This window comes from Ictalurus furcatus, chromosome 4 (assembly GCF_023375685.1).
Source record: "Ictalurus furcatus strain D&B chromosome 4, Billie_1.0, whole genome shotgun sequence".
In the NCBI taxonomy this organism is placed as follows: domain Eukaryota; kingdom Metazoa; phylum Chordata; class Actinopteri; order Siluriformes; family Ictaluridae; genus Ictalurus; species Ictalurus furcatus.
Window position 1 is genome coordinate 5,387,304 of NC_071258.1, and position 18,234 is coordinate 5,405,537.

The following is an 18,234-nucleotide window of genomic DNA, read 5'->3' on the forward strand; positions in this document are numbered from 1 at the left end:
GCGCGCACGCACGCACGCGCACACACACACACACACACACACACACACACACACTACACTTAGCCCAGCAGTTGAGGGTTTTCAGAGACGTTACAGTTGCTGTATAATCCGCGGGGATTAGGAGCTCCATCGGTGCTGTAGGTTTTGGGATGTATGTCAGTATCTAGTGGAGTTTGGGAAGTGCAGCGCGCGCTGCTTCTCTCCATCATGATGCACGGATACAGAGCGGTGAGTTTGCCTTGCATTTTTGCAAAGAAGTAAAACTTAGAAACTTTTCTTGGCGAATCGCACAGTAGCTTTATATACAGTGCTAAGATGTCTTAAAAGTTTTCATAAAATTCTGTTAGAAGAAACAGATCACAGATTACTTACCTAACGTGAACTATACATTTCCTCTCCAAACTCTATTTTAATGCTTTGATTTTACTCATAATGCATTCGCTTTTTTATGATTCATAAATTGATGGGAATAAGGCCTAATTTAGATTTTTTCTTTTAAAAAAATGAATTAAATAATCAATATATTAAGTGTAAATTCAGGAATACTTGTCTAGGAATTCTGTCTGAAGCATTTTGCTTTCTCAAAACACTCAGTGTACTACATCACCCAGATGGCCAGCTCGCTCTATCTATCTATCTATCTATCTATCTATCTGTCTGTCTGTCTGTCTATCTGTCTATCTATCTATATGTCTATCTGTCTGTCTGTCTATCTGTCTGTCTGTCTGTCTGTCTGTCTGTCTATCTATCTATCTATCTATCTGTCTATCTATCTATCTATCCTCCTGTTGAATTCTCCATTCTGATTGATTGAAGGTGTTGATTAATTTTCTATAATGGCAGCTCTGACAATAATCAATTCACAGATTGATATTAATCATTAATATATTAAACATAGGTTTGCTGTTAAAAAAATCAAAATAAATAATTGCACCACAATAAACTTTGTCACTTATTATCAATGTGCAATATACCTCCAACGGTTTTATATAAATGTGTAATATATACATTTCTATAATCGAGTGCAATGTACTCATATATACTCATACTCATCCTAATATTTGTATATATTTTACAGTGTACGTCTCTTTACCTTTTCTTAATCCACCATTTTTAAACTCTTTAATTGTAAGTGTAATGTTTAAGGGCAACCTTTTTTTGATTTCTGAGAGTTGCCACACTAAATTATATTGTATTGTATACAGCGACAATGAAGTATTTTACTCTTAACGTACTCGTTCTAATATATTATCACTTGTATATTAACATCTTCCATAGGGACTTGTATGGTGGACTCTCTACATTATCTGTAATTATAAACAAATTTTAAATAATTATCGGTGTAATCAAGTTTTCTGCCCAGTGACAGTAAGAGGTCTGTCGGTTTTCAGGACAGAGGACTTTATGCTTTGTGGATTCTCAGTAACACGACAAGCTGAATTTTTTTTTTAATTTTTTTGCTTTATTATCTTCAGTAGAGAGAAAAAAAAGAGGCTGATGAGAGAACACTATAATGTGACCAATTTATAACGAGAGCTTGCTTGTTTTACTTTTCTCAACATTACACTATGGTTAAAAGTATGATGTGTCATTTATTTAAAAAATAATCTATTTTAAAAATTGTAATTGTTGGCATATTGTTGTGGTCTAAGAGGAATTAAACACTTTGAGAGATGCTGTTATAGGAAATTGATCTACTCCCAAGTGATAACTGTAACTTCATGCCCTATTGTGTTTCATTCCTTACATAATACACACTTTATGTCCGATATAAAGCGTTATGCCATTCTACACATTCTAACCAAGATCTGATCAAGTCAGATAATTTACCCCTCTCTGTTTCATGGTTTCAAACACTCACTGCCTGCAGGACTTCAACTTCTTTTTATTTTTTTTATCGAATTATACTATTTGTTAGCTTTATGACATGTTTTTCATCTCTCACCTTCTCTTTTTTCATTTCTCTTTCTCTCTTAGACTCCAGTCTCCAACAGCACTCTGTCTTTCTGTGGTACTGATAACTCATCTGCCTATAAGGTGGATAACGGGCTTCTGAATAACGGCTGTTTCCTGGACGCACTGGGGCTTGTGCCACACGTCTTCCTTTTCTTCAGCACTTTTCCCATCCTCTTCATCGGTCAGTGGCTTTATCCTGAGAAAAGACAGATCACTGTCATTGGATGAGATGATAGAACTTTGTATTGATCTAATTTGAAGATTGGGTGGGGTGGTGGCACTGCTGGTAGTGTCGCTGCCTCACAGCGTTCACTATTCTGAGCTCTGGGTTCTCTGGTTTCCTCCCGTCTCCCAAAAACATGCCAGGAGGTGAACTGGCTACTGGAAAATTGCTCCTAGGTGTGATTACACATGCACTGTGTATTCCCACCTTACAGCAAGTGTTCCTGGGATAGGATCCTGATCCACTACAGCCCTGACCAAGATAAAGCATTTAGAGATGAATGAATGAATGAATGAATAAATGGTTTGAGGATAGCTATGCATCCAAGTAGTTATCTAATGAACCCTTCAACAACCCTAACAAGAATACTTGCCAGATTCTACGTATTAAGATGAAAATACAAACACTCTTACACAAAAAGCATTCTTTAAGGGTTCTTAAAGGGTTAATTGGATAATTAAATAATTAATTGTTATTCACTTCCAAAATGGTTCTACATGGAATCCTTTTTGCAAGCAAAACACTTAAAAACACTTTGCTGTATAATCCAGAGGGACAACTGAAGAGGGTTCTACATCCTACAAGAGTGTAGTCAATTAATTCTCTCTCTGTCATCAGCCGGAATGCTTAAAAGTGTTTGTAATGTAGGTTGGGGCAGCCAGAGCTCTAAGGTTCATATCCATCACAGCACATGGCTGCACTTTCCTGGCCATAACCTGCGCTGGTTGCTCACAGCCGCTCTGTTGTTTGTGCTGGTGTGTGAGGTCGCTGAGGGGATTGTCTCAGATGGGTGAGTGTTTGTTCTGTAATCCAATACATTAAATATTACATAATAGAGTATTATTCATTTTCGAGGATTAGCTTTCATGAACCGTCATTAATAGTCAGTGACAAATTGACTTTAATAATGAATAACAAAATGAATAATCAAATTATTTGTAAAAGCGTAAACCTGGCAACTCATTACTGAGAGAGGTTCTAAATATGATAATGACAAAATGCACTATGGATTTATTCTAAAAACATACTCTATTATAGGAAAGAAAATGATGACAGAATGTTGAGATCCTCCTTTAACATGAACCGTTATGCTCTTCTAGGTTTAACCAGTCCCGCCACCTCCATCTTTATATGCCTGCTGGACTGGGTATTCTGGCAGCTATAACCTCTATAGTCTACTACCACAACATAGAGACCTCCAACTTTCCCAAACTTCTGTTAGGTATGTACAGAAAATGATTATAAAGCGTACAATGTTCACCTGTAGCATTCTTGTTATTAACACTAAATATTTTCACCTACACTGGTTCATATTGTTTCAATAGTCTTTCCTGTGATGCAGCATGAGAAGCAGTTGAAACAAACATATAATAACTGTGAGAGTGGGATGTAAAATAAACAGTCCCATGCGCTCCCGTGTCTAGTCAAGATCATTTATGAACCCGAGTGATATAGCTGGGGTTTGAGGAACTGTCAGAGCCAGAATTCACACACCACATGGAAAAGAATGCTTCTGGTTTAGACCACATTGAGTCCGGGAGTATTTGAATGCACATACAGATATACTGTAGTTACAGATATTTGGAGCACTAAACAGACACATATAGAGATACTGGCATTGCAATACACTCCTAATGCAGGGCAACAATTTCCCAACTGTAAACAGTCACATTTATTGGTTTTAATGTTATTGGACTATAGGCCAGAAATAACCTAAAGACAACCAACACTTGTGTTTTCACACACATGTTGGTCCAAAAGTGGCCCTCTATCAAATCAGTAGTAATTGTTTTTCATAGGAAATGCTTCTATGCATATCTGCTTTCCTGTGTAATGCCTTTGTGATTTCCATTCATATCAAGCTCTGCTCATCTACTGGATTTTGGCCTTTGTGACCAAAACTATCAAGTTCACTAAATACGATGAACACGGAATCGGCCTGGGGCAGCTGCGCTTCTGCATCACAGGCTTGCTGGCTTTAATCTACGGCCTGCTGCTGACCGTGGAGATCAGTGTTATACTGCGCAGGGTGAGAGAACACTAGGAAACTGTAAGGAATTAAGTGTGTGTGTGTGTGTGTGTGTGTGTGTGTGTGTGTGTGTGAATAGTATCACTGAAAAATCATGCAGCTATTGAAGTATTGCTTTAATACCATCATTTGTTGTTGTCTGGTGACTAATAGCCCAAAGTACAAACAGGGACAAAGGTAAACTGAACCTGGGTCATTCTGGTCTAGAAACGAAATAGAAATAATTTTCTTTCTTTTGTAATTTTTAAAGGCATTAAAGACAAAACCACTTGCAGTTAATATAAATATTAAAGCTAATAATGACATAAAATCGCCTTTCAGTGAACCTTTTCACATGAATTATGATAAGCTACTCTTTCACACATCAAATTAAATAGCAGGGACACTTATCCCTGTGATGTCCATGATGATCCTCTCTCTGTCTCTGTCTGTCTGTCTCTGTCTCTGTCTCTATTATATAAATTAATCCACAGATAGTCCTTTCAGTCTATGCCGGATTAAGAAAAGAAAGGCATTACGCTAGCTGAGTAATATCTTTCGTCACTGCAGCACAGAATGAACTCTGACTGTTTGTTCCTGAAAGACATGCATCTATCCATCTGTCCATCTGTCCTCTCCTAGATCTATCCATCTGTCCTCTCCTCCAGGGGTGGGGGTGGATAATAAACCCACACCTTTTAGCCTGTTTTAAGCTGTTTATCAGGGTGAGGTGAATAGAGGTTAAGCCATGGTCTTGGGATCTCGCCATAACCTTTGCAGTGAGAATAGACCATTTTGTACTGAGAATAAAAGAACAAAGAGAAAGAAAATCTCTGCTATTTACAGAAAGTAAGCAATGTTGAGTTATGGTTTATAAAGAAAGTCTCTATGTATGTATTTTAATACAGAGCTGAGCTTTACTGCTTAGTGACTGTTACCAAGCTGCCACTGCAAACATATCTGACTCTCTGTTGTGAAGTATCCATGGACAATCCATAATCATGACTTCACGATCAGTGGCAATAAAACGCCACTGTATTTTGTAGTTGACAATCAGACCTAGTTCCCTAGTCCTGGAGAGCTACATTGGTGCACATTGAAGGCCTTGCCCACATATTTAGCCACATCTGAAGAGTTTTGAGTTCGATGATTAGAATTGTACAATTGGGCATGGCTTACTATACTAGTGGGATAACATTGACACTTCACAGCTCCAGGGGCTTAGTTCAATGCTGAGCTCAGGTTACTGTCTTTGTGGAGTTTTAGTGGGTGTTCCCCATGGGTTCCCTCCAGGTTCTTCAGTTTCCTCCCACCTCCCAAAAAACATACCAGTAACTGAGTGTATGTGATGCCCTGCTATGGACTGGTGTCCCGTCCAGGTTGTATGGGACATAGATCTCACGTCTGGATCTATCGTGACCGTAATGAGGAAGAAGTGACTGCTAAAGTTGAATGAATGATGAATGTACTAATGAGCATGCTTAATTGACATGCTTCTTTCAGACAGTCCCAGACTGCTACACCATTTGACCAAAACGAAACATAAGTTTTGAAACTGCCTAGAAGCTGTGAACCTACTGGTGCTGATTTTGAGAATCAGAAAGAGGTCCCACCACCAGATAACTCTCATACATGAGGAGTGCTAGGTTAGCTTTTACATTGTACATTGACATGGCTTGCTTGGTTTGCTCTCTCTCACTGAGTTGCTCAGATTTTAAGAGACAAAGCAAGATTGCAAGATTTACAGCCTTGTAACTGGTGCAGTTAAAGCTTACACAATCTTTACCCAGGATTACCCCATCTATTTTTAATCAAAAGAAGAGAAAGTTCTTCTTGGGCCAAATAAGAGTGCAGTTATCTGATAAAGAAGAATACTGATCCATGATCTGTTAGTAAATCTTTGTTATGTTGTTTTAGGTTCTGAACAAAAAAAAAGCACCCAATGCATCATTATTTCTGTTATCTATATCCACAATTACTTTAAATGGTATGGGAGTAGCAGTAAAGTAATCTGTTGTCCATCTGGTGCTCTTGTTTTCCAGCGCTACATATTCTTCCCACACCCGACTGAGGTGAAGCCTCCTGAGGACCTGCAGGACCTTGGTGTGCGTTTCCTTCAGCCTTTTGTCAACCTGTTGTCCAAGAGCACATACTGGTGGATGAACACATTCATCACTTCAGCCCACAAACAGCCCATCTACCTGAAAACCATCGGAAAGCTACCCATAGCTATGAGAGCACTCACCAACTACCAGAAGCTACGTAAGGCCTTCAATGCACAGAAGGTACACTAAGGCAAGAGTACTTATAGATATTTGTAAATAATGTCAGGCCCTGTGGTTAAAGATCCAGAATTTGAGAAGCTTAAACTGGCTTCTGTGGAAAAACGAGACCATGGGGTGAAAACAATTGACCAGTGGCAATCAATTTGCAAGTTAATACATATACTTTTCCCACTAGCATGCCTCTATTTATCTGTTTTCACAAATAAAACATACATGTACTCATTCTGAAGAGACATTTATCCAAACGTGACTGGCAAGCAGAATTCAATCCAAACCAATGGCTGAACAGGAGAGTGTTGAGAAATTCTCTATCAGGCATATGATTTGAACTTTCAACCTTCAGGGTAGTAGCAGAGAACCACTGAACTATTGTCATCATCAAAGTTAGGATGAAGGTGACCAGGAAATAACCAAATTGGTGAGAACACGAAGCTCTTTCCAAAGACAATTTCATGTTTGATCATGTGCTTGATCATTTTGAGAATGGTCCCACTGCCAAATTAGCCTCATTCATGTGGAGTGCTAGGTTAGCTTTCACATGCTCACTGACATGGATTGCTTGGTTTGCTATCAGTGAGGTCAGAAAATGGGGTATGAGAGGATTTTTGTTATAACAGTTTCTAAAAGTTTATATTTCCAAACATTTTGAAGGAAACAATATGATGGTTGCTGGGTTTTGCATGCAAAAAAAGGAAGTGCGACAGTTAGAGTCTCCAGAAGAACTGTGGCAGATTCTCCATGATGCTCAGTAAATCTTACCAGCAAATTGTACTGTACCTGAGACAACTCATTTTAAAAAGAAGCACTTTATAGTATTTTTAATAAAGTATATTATGTTATTATTGTGTAGAAGCTTCTTTGCATGTGCCTAAGACTTTTGCACAGTACTGTATTTACTGTAGTACTCATAAAGTTCCATTCCTATGTTGATACAGTGTTAACATTTCAAAATTTGTGTGTGTGTGTGTGTGTGTGTGTGTGTGTGTGGTGTAGGAGCGAGGCATGATCCCTGCACGAGGCCCACGGTTGATATGGTACGCTCTGAGGCAGGGATTTGGAGGCCCTCTGCTCCTCAGCATCACTCACCGCTTCGTGGCAGACCTGCTGGGCTTCACCGGGCCACTCTGCATCTCCGGCATCGTCCACCACATCAGCAGTGATAATCACACCATCAAACCACCGGTATCCGCATGCATATTATCCAGTTTAAAGAAACATTTTTAATGTTACAAACAAATAACATAAGTTCGGGGAGCAACTTTTGATTTATTTTTTTGTGTGTGTGAAAAACAATAATGTATAAAGTCTTTATTTTGAAAGGGTTTGGCTAACTTTTTAGCACAACTAACAGAGTATTTCAGCTCAGCCAAGTCTTTATTCTTAAATACTGATTCATTTTGCAGAATATAAGATGCACTGAACCATTTGTGACATTTTTATATCCGTTTGATATAAAATCCAAGACACGGCCTGCATCAGTGAGATGTCGGTTTTTGGTAAAGAGAGCAAGAGGATTAAAGCAAGATGTCAGCGTGACACACGTTGCGGATAATCTACTAATTCTGAACACTGTGTGGAGATCACGTACTCACAGAACAATTATGTGTGTTGATTACAAGTATATTAAGGGCCTGTATGGCTGCATTAATGTACACGTATTAACAAGAATGGCCTTAACGCATGCTCATGCCTGACTGCACAAAAAAAAAGCAATATAATATATTATGTACTGGTTATTCTAATCAGTGTAAGATGTCATTTAGCATACGCTTATTAATTTGTTGCTTCAGGCAGTGATGGAGTATTTGATGTGTAGTCTTTGGTCTCCGGGGCTCTTATTAGCCCATAGAACCGTCTGGTAAAAAGCTGTGAAATCTGGCACACTGATTGTTCTGACCAAATTTGGGCCAAATGCTTCCAACCCTCTAACACTTCTTAATTTGGAAGTGTGTTTTTGGTCCTAACTGTATAACGTTCATAAAATTTAAAAGCCAGGCGTCACTGGACTTGCTGGGTCAAGACGAGTTCAACGCACCCTATGACGTCACTTTTTCAGAAACTGTTTTTACTCTACACATTTTGTCCAATCATCACCAAATTTTGTATACATCATATTCAGAACAAAAGAATGTTGATATTCCAAACTGTTTGCCCATAATGTACCAACAAATCTGACGGCGAAGCCGCAAAACAAAAACTGAGGCTGTATCTCAGCAACAACCTTGCACACTGACAAAAGTCTTGGTCAGCAGCTTCAGGACAATGCCCTGAGGCTATGCAGCAAATTTCATGACAGCATCACTAACTGGTCAAAAGTTACAATAACATGCCAAAAATGCTTCCATCTTAGTTCTGTTTTTGCTACTCGTCCTCCAACGTTTGTCCAATCTTCACCAAATTTGGCGCACATCATCTTGAAACTTGTCTAAACAAAAGTTCTCAAAGAGACTCTGATATTCCAAACCATTCACCCATAACGGATTGGCAAATGCATTAAACTACAAACTACAAACCCTTTGCCTATAGTTATGGCTCTGCTTTCCTGCGATTGCTTATGCAATAATTGTAGCACATCTGTGTATGTCCGGCTCACCGATTCTGGGTGTTTGGCCCCCGAAAATGCTGCTTGCAGCTTTAATTTCTCTTTTATATTCTTTTTATACACAACAATAGCATGCAACATAAACTGTACAGTTGAGCATTTTTAACTAAAATGCATACTATTTTATCTTCGTACTATTATCTGTTATTAATATTGGACTGGGTCTGTGATTAAAATATCCGTGATATCCAAATTGTGCTGCTGTGTATGCACACTGTCACACTATCACATTGTTTGTCTGTCTGTGTTACAGGTCAAGCTGCTAGGCATCCAGTTCATTTCCTCTCAGGCTTTTTTAGCGAATGCCTATGTGTTGGCAGTGCTGCTTTTCCTAGCTCTGCTCCTTCAGAGGACATTCCTGCAGGCTTCCTACTACGCCGCCATAGAGACTGGCATTAAAATCAGGGGAGCCATCCAGGTTTTTATATCAACCATTCAAATACACATTTATTTATTCGATTTGTTCGAGTTATTGAATATTTTAATTGTGCAAAATTACTAACAATACTATGAGCAAGTAAATATCAATAGCATATAGCAATCTATTCTGAGTCTCATAACAGTAGCGCCTGTCAAGGGGTGGGATATATTGGGTAGCAAGTGAACAGTCAGTTCTTGAAGTTGATCTGTTAGAAGCAGGAAAATTGGGCAAGCATAATGATCCGAGCAAAGGGAAAAATTGTGATGGCTAGGTGACTGGGTCAGAGCATCTCGAAAACGCCAGGTCTTGTAGGGTGTAAGTACCTACCAAAAGTGGTCCAAGGAAGGACAACCGGTGAACTCGTGACAGGGTCATGGGTGCCCAAGGCTTGCTGATGCGCGTGGGGAGTGAAGGCTGGCCCGTCTTGTTTGATCCCACAGAAGAGCTATTGTAGCACAAATTGCTGAAAAAGGTCATGATAGAAATATGTCAGAACACACAGTGCACCATTATATTGGGGTTTTTCTTTTTAAATCAGTATTAAGAAAGTGCACCTCAAGCCCAAATTTTACTTCCTACTTAAATGACTGAAATGTTTTATAAAAGTAAGTCAGATCTGGTTTTCACACATAGTTTTATCCACCTACAGTCAGTTATGACAAAGGAAATCAGCCCAACTGTGTAGCTTTGGAATCAATCCACAAATTCAATCCATAATGCCTGAATGCCATTTATATGTTGCACCATAATTTGCCCCAAATGTAACATTTGCCCTCACCCTGCCAAATTCATGCTTTTATGAGTGCTATTCCATGTTGATATGTGGGCCATCATCTAAGTTTTATATTTTCAGTGTAAGATCTACAATAAGATCATGCGCCTGAGTACCTCCAACATGTCCATGGGAGACATGACCATCTCTCAGATCTGTAATCTGGTGGCCAGAGACACAGAGCAGCTCATGTGGTTCTTCTTTCTTTGTCCCAACCTGTGTGCCATGCCAGTGCAGGTGAGAGCCAAGCATTTATACATTTTAACCGCCGGTATCATAGATTGTTAGAAGGTTATATCATCCAATGTTGACAGATACGCTTAACAAAAAAATGTAATGATATATCATGACCGTAGAGTTATATAGATCTAGGTGTATAAAAAAATTAATATCAGGTAGAACCTTATACAGTACTTCCATCATTCTAATGAAATTAGCTAAAAATGATGGAGAAGGTTACATACATCTGATTTAGTGAAGCACTATGGTATTTTTCTTAACAGATCACTATTGGCGTGATCCTGCTGTACTACTTTTTGGGGATCAGTGCTCTGATTGGAGCTGCAGTGATCGCTGTTCTTGCCCCGATGCAATACTTTGTCGCCACACAGCTTTCACGAACGCAGAAAAGCACACTGGTGAGCATCAAACTCATCAAATTTCTTCGCCATGAGAATATTGACTAGAACTAACATGAAGGTAGCTTAGAACAGGACCATGTGTAACCTTGTCTGTCATTCTTCTCTAAACAGAATACATTTAAAACTGTGACTGGACATGGGGGCTCATTTAGTAAAGTTGATATAGGTCATACCAAACTAAAGATTTCCACCATTTTTACAAAAGTTTTGGGATTTTCTTCATAAATTACCAAGTGTTTTCACAGCATACTTGGTTTACATTCAGTCATGATGAGTTGAAAATAATTAAATGACAACTAAACATTGAAAGAGGACCGAAATTTGGCATGCATTAAATCTTCCAGTAATATAGCTCAGCCACTGCAGTGCACACACACACACACACACACACACGTTTTTTTTTGTTTTTTTTTTAATGTTTTAATTGTAGTTTTGTTTATCTTAATTTATGGATTTCTTTTATTCAGGTCATTAATATGAAATGAGAGTTTCACAAAAGTTTGAATAACTTGTTCAATTGTGTATGCAATTGAAATAAATAAGCTATTAAACATGAAAGTGTAAGCCATGTATAAAAATTGCAGTAAATAATCACCAATCATACAATCTGAAAGCAATTGGTCCAGGTTCATATTAGTGAACTCATGAGCTCTTGTAGGATATGAACATTTTTTTTCCCAACTAATTGAATTTTCATGAATGCCACATTTCTGATGAAAATGCTCCTGGGAGCAATTTAATAAAAAATTGTATTCCACCTTGTATGTTCACCCACCGTGTTGCTATAACAACCTTTGGGCAAATGCAAGTCAATGTAATTACAGTCTGAACAATCAGGTTGGACGTGGTCACTTGTAATTTGAAATCATTTGCAATGCTCAGTCTAAAAATCGGATTTAAGAAATAAATCTGATTTGTCCTGGTGTGTGAAATAAAATAAAAAAGTTAGCTTGGCTCAGCATGGATCAAAACAAAAAATCTGATTTTTGTGTTCACATGACACGGGGGGGAAAAAATTTGATGTGACAATATTTGGGCCAATCCTACTTTGTTAGAAGTGAACACAGAATAGAACAAGCCAGCGTTTGGAGTTAGTGTTGGTATTTCAAGCATAACCGCAAGATATAAATGATAAAATCTCACAAGTTGAAGAAGACTTGCAGTAGACCATGATCTCACACAACCATGAGCAAAAGAGGTGGGTCATGATTTACCTCCCCTGTATGACAAAATTCAACTCAATTGAATTTAATTGAGTTTAAATTGCATTTAAATGCAATTCAATTTAATTGAATTGCATTAAAATTCAATGCAATTTTAATTTGCATAGCATTTTTAACATTAGCCTCTGTCACAAAGCAGCTTTAGAGAAATCCAGATGCAGATATAATTTATATACCTACTGAGCAAGCCAAATGTAACAATGGCAAGTAAAAAAAAAACGCTCTGAAAATACATAAAGATGAAACGTTGAGAGAATCCAGACTCAAACGGGAACCCGTCATCTTCTGTGTGACCCTGGATAGTGGGATTATAAATTATTACTCTAACTACATGCAAGTGAGATTATACACTGGAGCAAGGGTTCTTTGCAAAGGATCCATGAAACCACACCATGAAACACACATTTTGTGTGTTTGGGGTGTGTGTGTGTGTGTGTGTGTATGTGTGTTGCAGGAGTACTCCAGTGAGAGACTGAAGAAGACTAATGAGATGTTGAGGGGCATCAAGCTGCTGAAATTATATGCTTGGGAGCACATCTTTAGATCCAGTGTGGAGGAGACGAGAAAAAAAGAGCTGACCAGCCTCCGAGCATTCGCCCTCTACACATCCCTCTCCAGTAATAATAATAATAATAAACTTTATTTTATAACGCGCCTTTAAAAGCAGCTTCTCAAAATAAGCAGTACACAGAAAAAAGAAAAAATGATAAAAGTTAATAATAATAATAATAATAATAATAATAATAATAATAATAAAAGTAGACATCAGCAGTCAAATGCAAGTTTAAAAAAGTAATTCTTAAGTTGAGCTTTAAAAATGCCAACGGTCTGAGCAGTAAGACATCCTATTAATTTCCCAGCCAAGAGAGAGCTCTCGAAATACAAAGTCTTAAACTCTGTGCTTTTTTCCTTCCAGTTTTCATTAATGCAGCCATTCCAATCGCAGCAGTTCTTACAGTAAGTTCGCTGCTCTTTCCAAGCCTCAGATCTCTCCTGACTGACACATCATGTCTAATATATAAACTGTTTGCATTTTGCTGTGTCTCCTCAGACGTTTGTAGTACATGCCTACGTACACAGCTCTACAGACACTGCTCTCTCTCCTGCTGTGGCATTTGCTTCTCTCTCACTCTTCCACATCTTGGTCACGCCCCTCTTCCTGCTTTCTAGTGTACTACACTCAACTGTTAAAGCACTTGTAAGGTGACTGACCATCTCTGGTCATAATCATAATTTCCCTGTTGCACTGTTGAATTCTTGAGATCGGTAGGGAGCTGCATTCGTTTTTTGTCCTGTTAGCTTTACGAGAGTGAAAAGGCGTGGCCAGTTGTGGTATAAGTGGAACACAACATCTCAGGAATTTATATGGAAATATTAAGTCCTGCTGTTATATGAAAATAGCTAACTTCATGGTGATAACAGCCATATCACACTACCTAGTCCCTGATCATTTTCCTATAACAGTACATGCTTTTGTCCTTAATCTGCTTAGTTGAAAGCTGACATGATATAATTAAGCAATATCTATGAAAAAAAAAATTATTTAGATTACATAAGAAAATGAAGGAAAAGCTATACTTAATTTATATGTGTAAGCTTAAGGGTTGGGACTCCTTCCTTCCTTCCTTCCTTCCTTTTGCGCTTCATTCTGCACTTCCTTCCTTCAGCGCTTCCTACACACTTCCTTCCACAATTCCTTCTTTCCTTCCGCACTTCCTTCCTTTTTTCCGCACTTCAACACTTCCTTCTTTCCTTCCCCACTTCCATCTGCATTTCCTTAATCACTTCCTTCCTTCCTTCCTTCCTTCCTTCCTTCCTTCCTTTCACACGCACACACTCAAGTTTTCTTATACTAATTACTAGTAAACCCGGAATACCAGACATGATAAGGATTACTGTCAGGTACATCTCCTAGGAGCATTCAAGAGACACTTTGGCAAAGTGTCATAACTTATCATTTGTTATTATGATCGCAACATTATAATTCATATGCTTGTCAGTGTTTTAATGGTAGGTGTGGTCCTTCAGCATTAATTAGCAGTCTTTGTCTTTGAACTTCAAACTTTTTTGTAGTTCATTACAAATCTTTAGTGTAAAGCATCCCTTTATACTGACAGAAGGATACTTTCCAAGAAATATGTTACACGTTTGGTAAATATTCTAGAAGAAGACCAAGTGTTTGTGTTATAACTCTGTTTTAGTGTGCAGAAACTTAGCGAGTTCTTTGCTAGTGAGGAGATTGAACTTGATCAAGAGCCCAAAACCCCCACGCCAACTGATACAAACAACCACAGTAACATAAAGTCAGTTGTGAGTACAAGCTTCGATTTTCAAGAGAATATTCACATGTGAAGGCAAATACCAAATCTGCATTAACAAGACTAAGCTTACTGTTTGTCCTTTCCCAGTACATGTTGCAGCTCCAGGCCTCAAAGCTGGTTAACCGGAAGAACAAAGCCAAACAGGACAAGAACAGTAAGCTACCACAGCAGGATCTGAACCTGAACATGTCTGTTGTAAATGAGGAGAATATCTGTCTCAAGGTAGAAATCGTTTCCAAGTCATTTCCAGCTAGAGCTGTTGGTTTTATTCGAATCAGTGTTAAATAATGACTATACTATACACCATAGATCGTGAATGGCTACTTTACTTGGACTCAGGGATGTCCCACTCTGACCAACATTGACATAAAAGTTCCTTTTGGTAAGTTGTTTATTGAGCCTCACAGCTCCAGGGTCCCTATTTGTGTGGAGGTTTCCATGTTCTCTCCGTGTCGGTGTGCAGTTCCTCTGGGTTCCCTGGTTTCCTCCCACCTTCCAAAAACATGGCAGTAGGTGGACTAGCTATACTAAATTGTCCCTAGGTGTTAATGTGTGTGCAAGGTGCCCTGTGATGGACTGACACCCTATCCAGGGTGTACTCCCATCTTGCTCCCAGTGTTCCCAGGATAGACTTGGGGTTCCAGAATGGGTTGTTTTGGAAGATAAATAAATAGTACTGAAGATAAATGGTACATTTTGCTAGGTAATTCCTTATTGTGTGTGTGTGTGTGTGTGTGTGTTATAGGTGCGTTGACTATGATTGTAGGGCAGGTAGGATGTGGAAAATCCTCCCTACTGTTAGCTGCTCTGGGGGAAATGCAGAAGATCTCAGGAAGTGTGACATGGAACAAGTAACACACATATCACTCATCAACCACTGCTTTGCTGTGTTTATATATAATTTTCATTTAACTTAAGGTAATTCTATATATTGTGTATTTACACCCAACAGATTACCAGATCAGGAAGAGGAAGAGACTAACAGGTTTAGTACAGGAATTTGCATATGGCTCCGACCTGAGATTTTTGCATCTGAAGGACATCCATATTATAGAAAATGATTACATATGAATAAATATCTTTCTATTATTACAGTATTTCTCTGCCTTAAAAATGTTGGTAACAGAGGGGGGAAATGTACTAAAGAAGAAAGACCCAAACCCCAAACCTCTAAATCTTAATCTTAATCCTAACCCCAAACCTTAATCTTAACCCTAACCCCAAACTTCTAAATCTTAACCCTAACCCCAAACCTCTAAACCTTAATCTTAACCCTAACCCCAAACCTCTAAACCTTAATCCTAACCCCAAACGTCTAAACCTTAATATTAACCCCAAACCTCTAACCTTAATACTTAATCCTAATCTCAAACCTCTAAACCTTAATCCTAACCACAAACCTCTAAACCTTAATCTTAACCACAAACCTATAAACCTTAAACCTTAATCCTAACCTCAAACCTCTAAACCTTAATCTTAACCCTAACCCCAAACCTCTAAACCTTACTCTTAACCCCAAACCTCTAACCTTAAACTTTAATCTTAACCCTAACCCCAAACTTCTAAATCTTAACCCTAACCCCAAACCTCTAAACCTTAATCTTAACCCTAACCCCAAACCTCTAAACCTTAATCCTAACCCCAAACGTCTAAACCTTAATCTTAACCCTAACCCCAAACCTCTAAATCTTAACCCTAACCCCAAACCTCTAAACCTTAATCCTAACCCCAAACCTCTAAACCTTAATCTTAACCCCAAAGCTCTAACCCTTAACCTTAATCCTAACCACAAACCTCTAAACCTTAATCCTAACCCCAAATCTCTAAACCTTAATCTTAACCACAAACCTCTGAACCTTAATCTTAACCCCAAACCTCTAACCTTAAACCTTAATCCTAATCTCAAACCTCTAAACCTTAATCCTATCCCCAAACCTCTAAACCTTAATCTTAACCACAAACCTCTAAACCTTAATCTTAACCACAAACCTCTAAACCTTAAACCTTAATCCTAACCTCAAACCTCTAAACCTTAATCTTAACCCTAACCCCAAACCTCTAAACCTTACTCTTAACCCCAAACCTCTAACCTTAAACTTTAATCCTAACCCCAAAGCTCTAACCCTTAACCTTAATTCTAACCCCAAATCTCTAACCACTAATCTTAACCCTAGTCATATCAGACATACAGTATAATACTAGCACTATCTATTAATCTTTTGGATCTACATCTATCTATTATCTAATATCTCTCTGTTTACAGAAGAAAAATTATTACATTAAAAATGAATAAATTAAGGGGGGGGTGGGGGGTGGGAATCAATTAATTTGTAATGCAATCATTTTCTTTTCTAGAAGATAATTTTTGAATGATCTTCTTTTCCTCTTGTCTCAAGGTTGTCTGTTAATCATGTTGCTGGCCCAAAAGCACCCGAGTACGTAATGTATATACAGTTCAGCGCAAGCAAATTATTGATTCAGTTTCAGTACATTACTATTCCTACATGACACTACATGGCTCTGATTTGTAGGAAGAGAGCTTCAGTGGCCTATGCTTCCCAGAGGCCATGGCTCCTCAATGCCACAGTGGAGGAGAACATCTTGTTCGACATGGCCCCTAACAAGAAAAGGTACAGAGCAATACACCTCTGACTGAGTAGTTACCAGTGTTCTTCCTGTTTCCTTCTCTTCATGGTTAGTCATGTGAAAAGCCAGGGCTGCTGATAGATAGAAATGTGTGCTGTGCTTCAGCAGAGCAAGCACACTTCTCTGCACAAACACAATACCTCATTCTGCCGGTTTCCATCTCGACCTTGAAAACAAATTGAAACGCCTTTGTCTACACAGAAAATTGCCTTCTGGGAAATGACCAAAAATTTTTCCACGCTTGTGGATTTTTAGCCGTTAGAACCCAATAAACACAAACGTCATTTCTTGCTTACACTACTCTAATACTTAATCCTTTTTCCTAAGCTTTTTTGTATTGTGAGTATCAGCCACTGATGTATACCAATGATTTTAAAATTGCATGTACTTACAATGTTAAAAGTCTTAATAATAAAAGAATGAGCTATGAGCTAAGTGAGCTAAGTGATGGTTTTAGGGTTGTTGGATATTTCTGTAAACCTGTGGAGAAGGATATTCGAGGATAGGGTCTATTCTGAAATAGAAAGACAATCTTTGCAGTCTCTGAAGCTGTATTTAGATGGTTTTTTTTTTTTTTTTTCTCAAGGTGACATCTCTAGTACAATACTTATATGTCTCTTCAGTGGCCTACTCCAGTAGGCCTTATTTTCTGTCATTATAATAGCTAGTTCCCATGTGAAAACAGTATGGAGTGAAGTCATCTGACCCAAAGCAATTTTTACACTAAAAGCTTTTTTTTTGTAGAGACTCTTGCTCAGTGATATTTGGGCATACATGAGGGATATTTAGGGACAAATAGTCCTGGGGCCTCTACAATGAAGCTGGTTTAGGTGGCTAGCCAGGTCAGTTTCAGTTTAGTTTGTGCCAACCCTGGCTTTTACCGGTGTTCATCACTATAGTAATTTACACTCCATGGCTAACGTGTTCCGAAGGCAGGTTATGTTCTGACATGATAATGCTAATGTCACACATGTGATGGCCAAATGATTACAGTTTATATCAATGTTACTTGCTAATAATGGCTGATATTCGACTCTTTTGTCTACTCTTTCTTGATTCCAGAAATTTTCATTTAAAATTGGTCAAATATAAGTCCAAATATCAGTTTCTCTAAAGTCAAGACTAGCAACAGTCAC

General features: G+C 38.4%; 1 protein-coding gene across 1 annotated transcript in view; it reads left to right on the top strand.

Annotated features, from left to right (window-relative positions):
• The first annotated feature begins 66 nt into the window (after positions 1 to 66).
• Positions 67 to 18,234, top strand: part of abcc8b (ATP-binding cassette, sub-family C (CFTR/MRP), member 8b) — a 33,593-nt gene continuing 15,425 nt past the window's right edge. The window contains exons 1-20 of the mRNA XM_053622632.1: positions 67 to 228; positions 1,978 to 2,137; positions 2,828 to 2,969; positions 3,280 to 3,401; positions 4,042 to 4,208; positions 6,230 to 6,472; positions 7,469 to 7,654; positions 9,328 to 9,492; positions 10,349 to 10,504; positions 10,771 to 10,905; positions 12,586 to 12,748; positions 13,048 to 13,088; positions 13,183 to 13,334; positions 14,333 to 14,441; positions 14,540 to 14,674; positions 14,762 to 14,834; positions 15,198 to 15,303; positions 15,405 to 15,437; positions 16,849 to 16,887; positions 16,984 to 17,082. Coding sequence (XP_053478607.1) covers positions 154 to 228; positions 1,978 to 2,137; positions 2,828 to 2,969; positions 3,280 to 3,401; positions 4,042 to 4,208; positions 6,230 to 6,472; positions 7,469 to 7,654; positions 9,328 to 9,492; positions 10,349 to 10,504; positions 10,771 to 10,905; positions 12,586 to 12,748; positions 13,048 to 13,088; positions 13,183 to 13,334; positions 14,333 to 14,441; positions 14,540 to 14,674; positions 14,762 to 14,834; positions 15,198 to 15,303; positions 15,405 to 15,437; positions 16,849 to 16,887; positions 16,984 to 17,082 — 2,501 coding nt within the window. The 5' untranslated portion in view covers positions 67 to 153. The remainder of the gene's footprint in view (positions 229 to 1,977; positions 2,138 to 2,827; positions 2,970 to 3,279; positions 3,402 to 4,041; positions 4,209 to 6,229; positions 6,473 to 7,468; positions 7,655 to 9,327; positions 9,493 to 10,348; positions 10,505 to 10,770; positions 10,906 to 12,585; positions 12,749 to 13,047; positions 13,089 to 13,182; positions 13,335 to 14,332; positions 14,442 to 14,539; positions 14,675 to 14,761; positions 14,835 to 15,197; positions 15,304 to 15,404; positions 15,438 to 16,848; positions 16,888 to 16,983; positions 17,083 to 18,234) is intronic.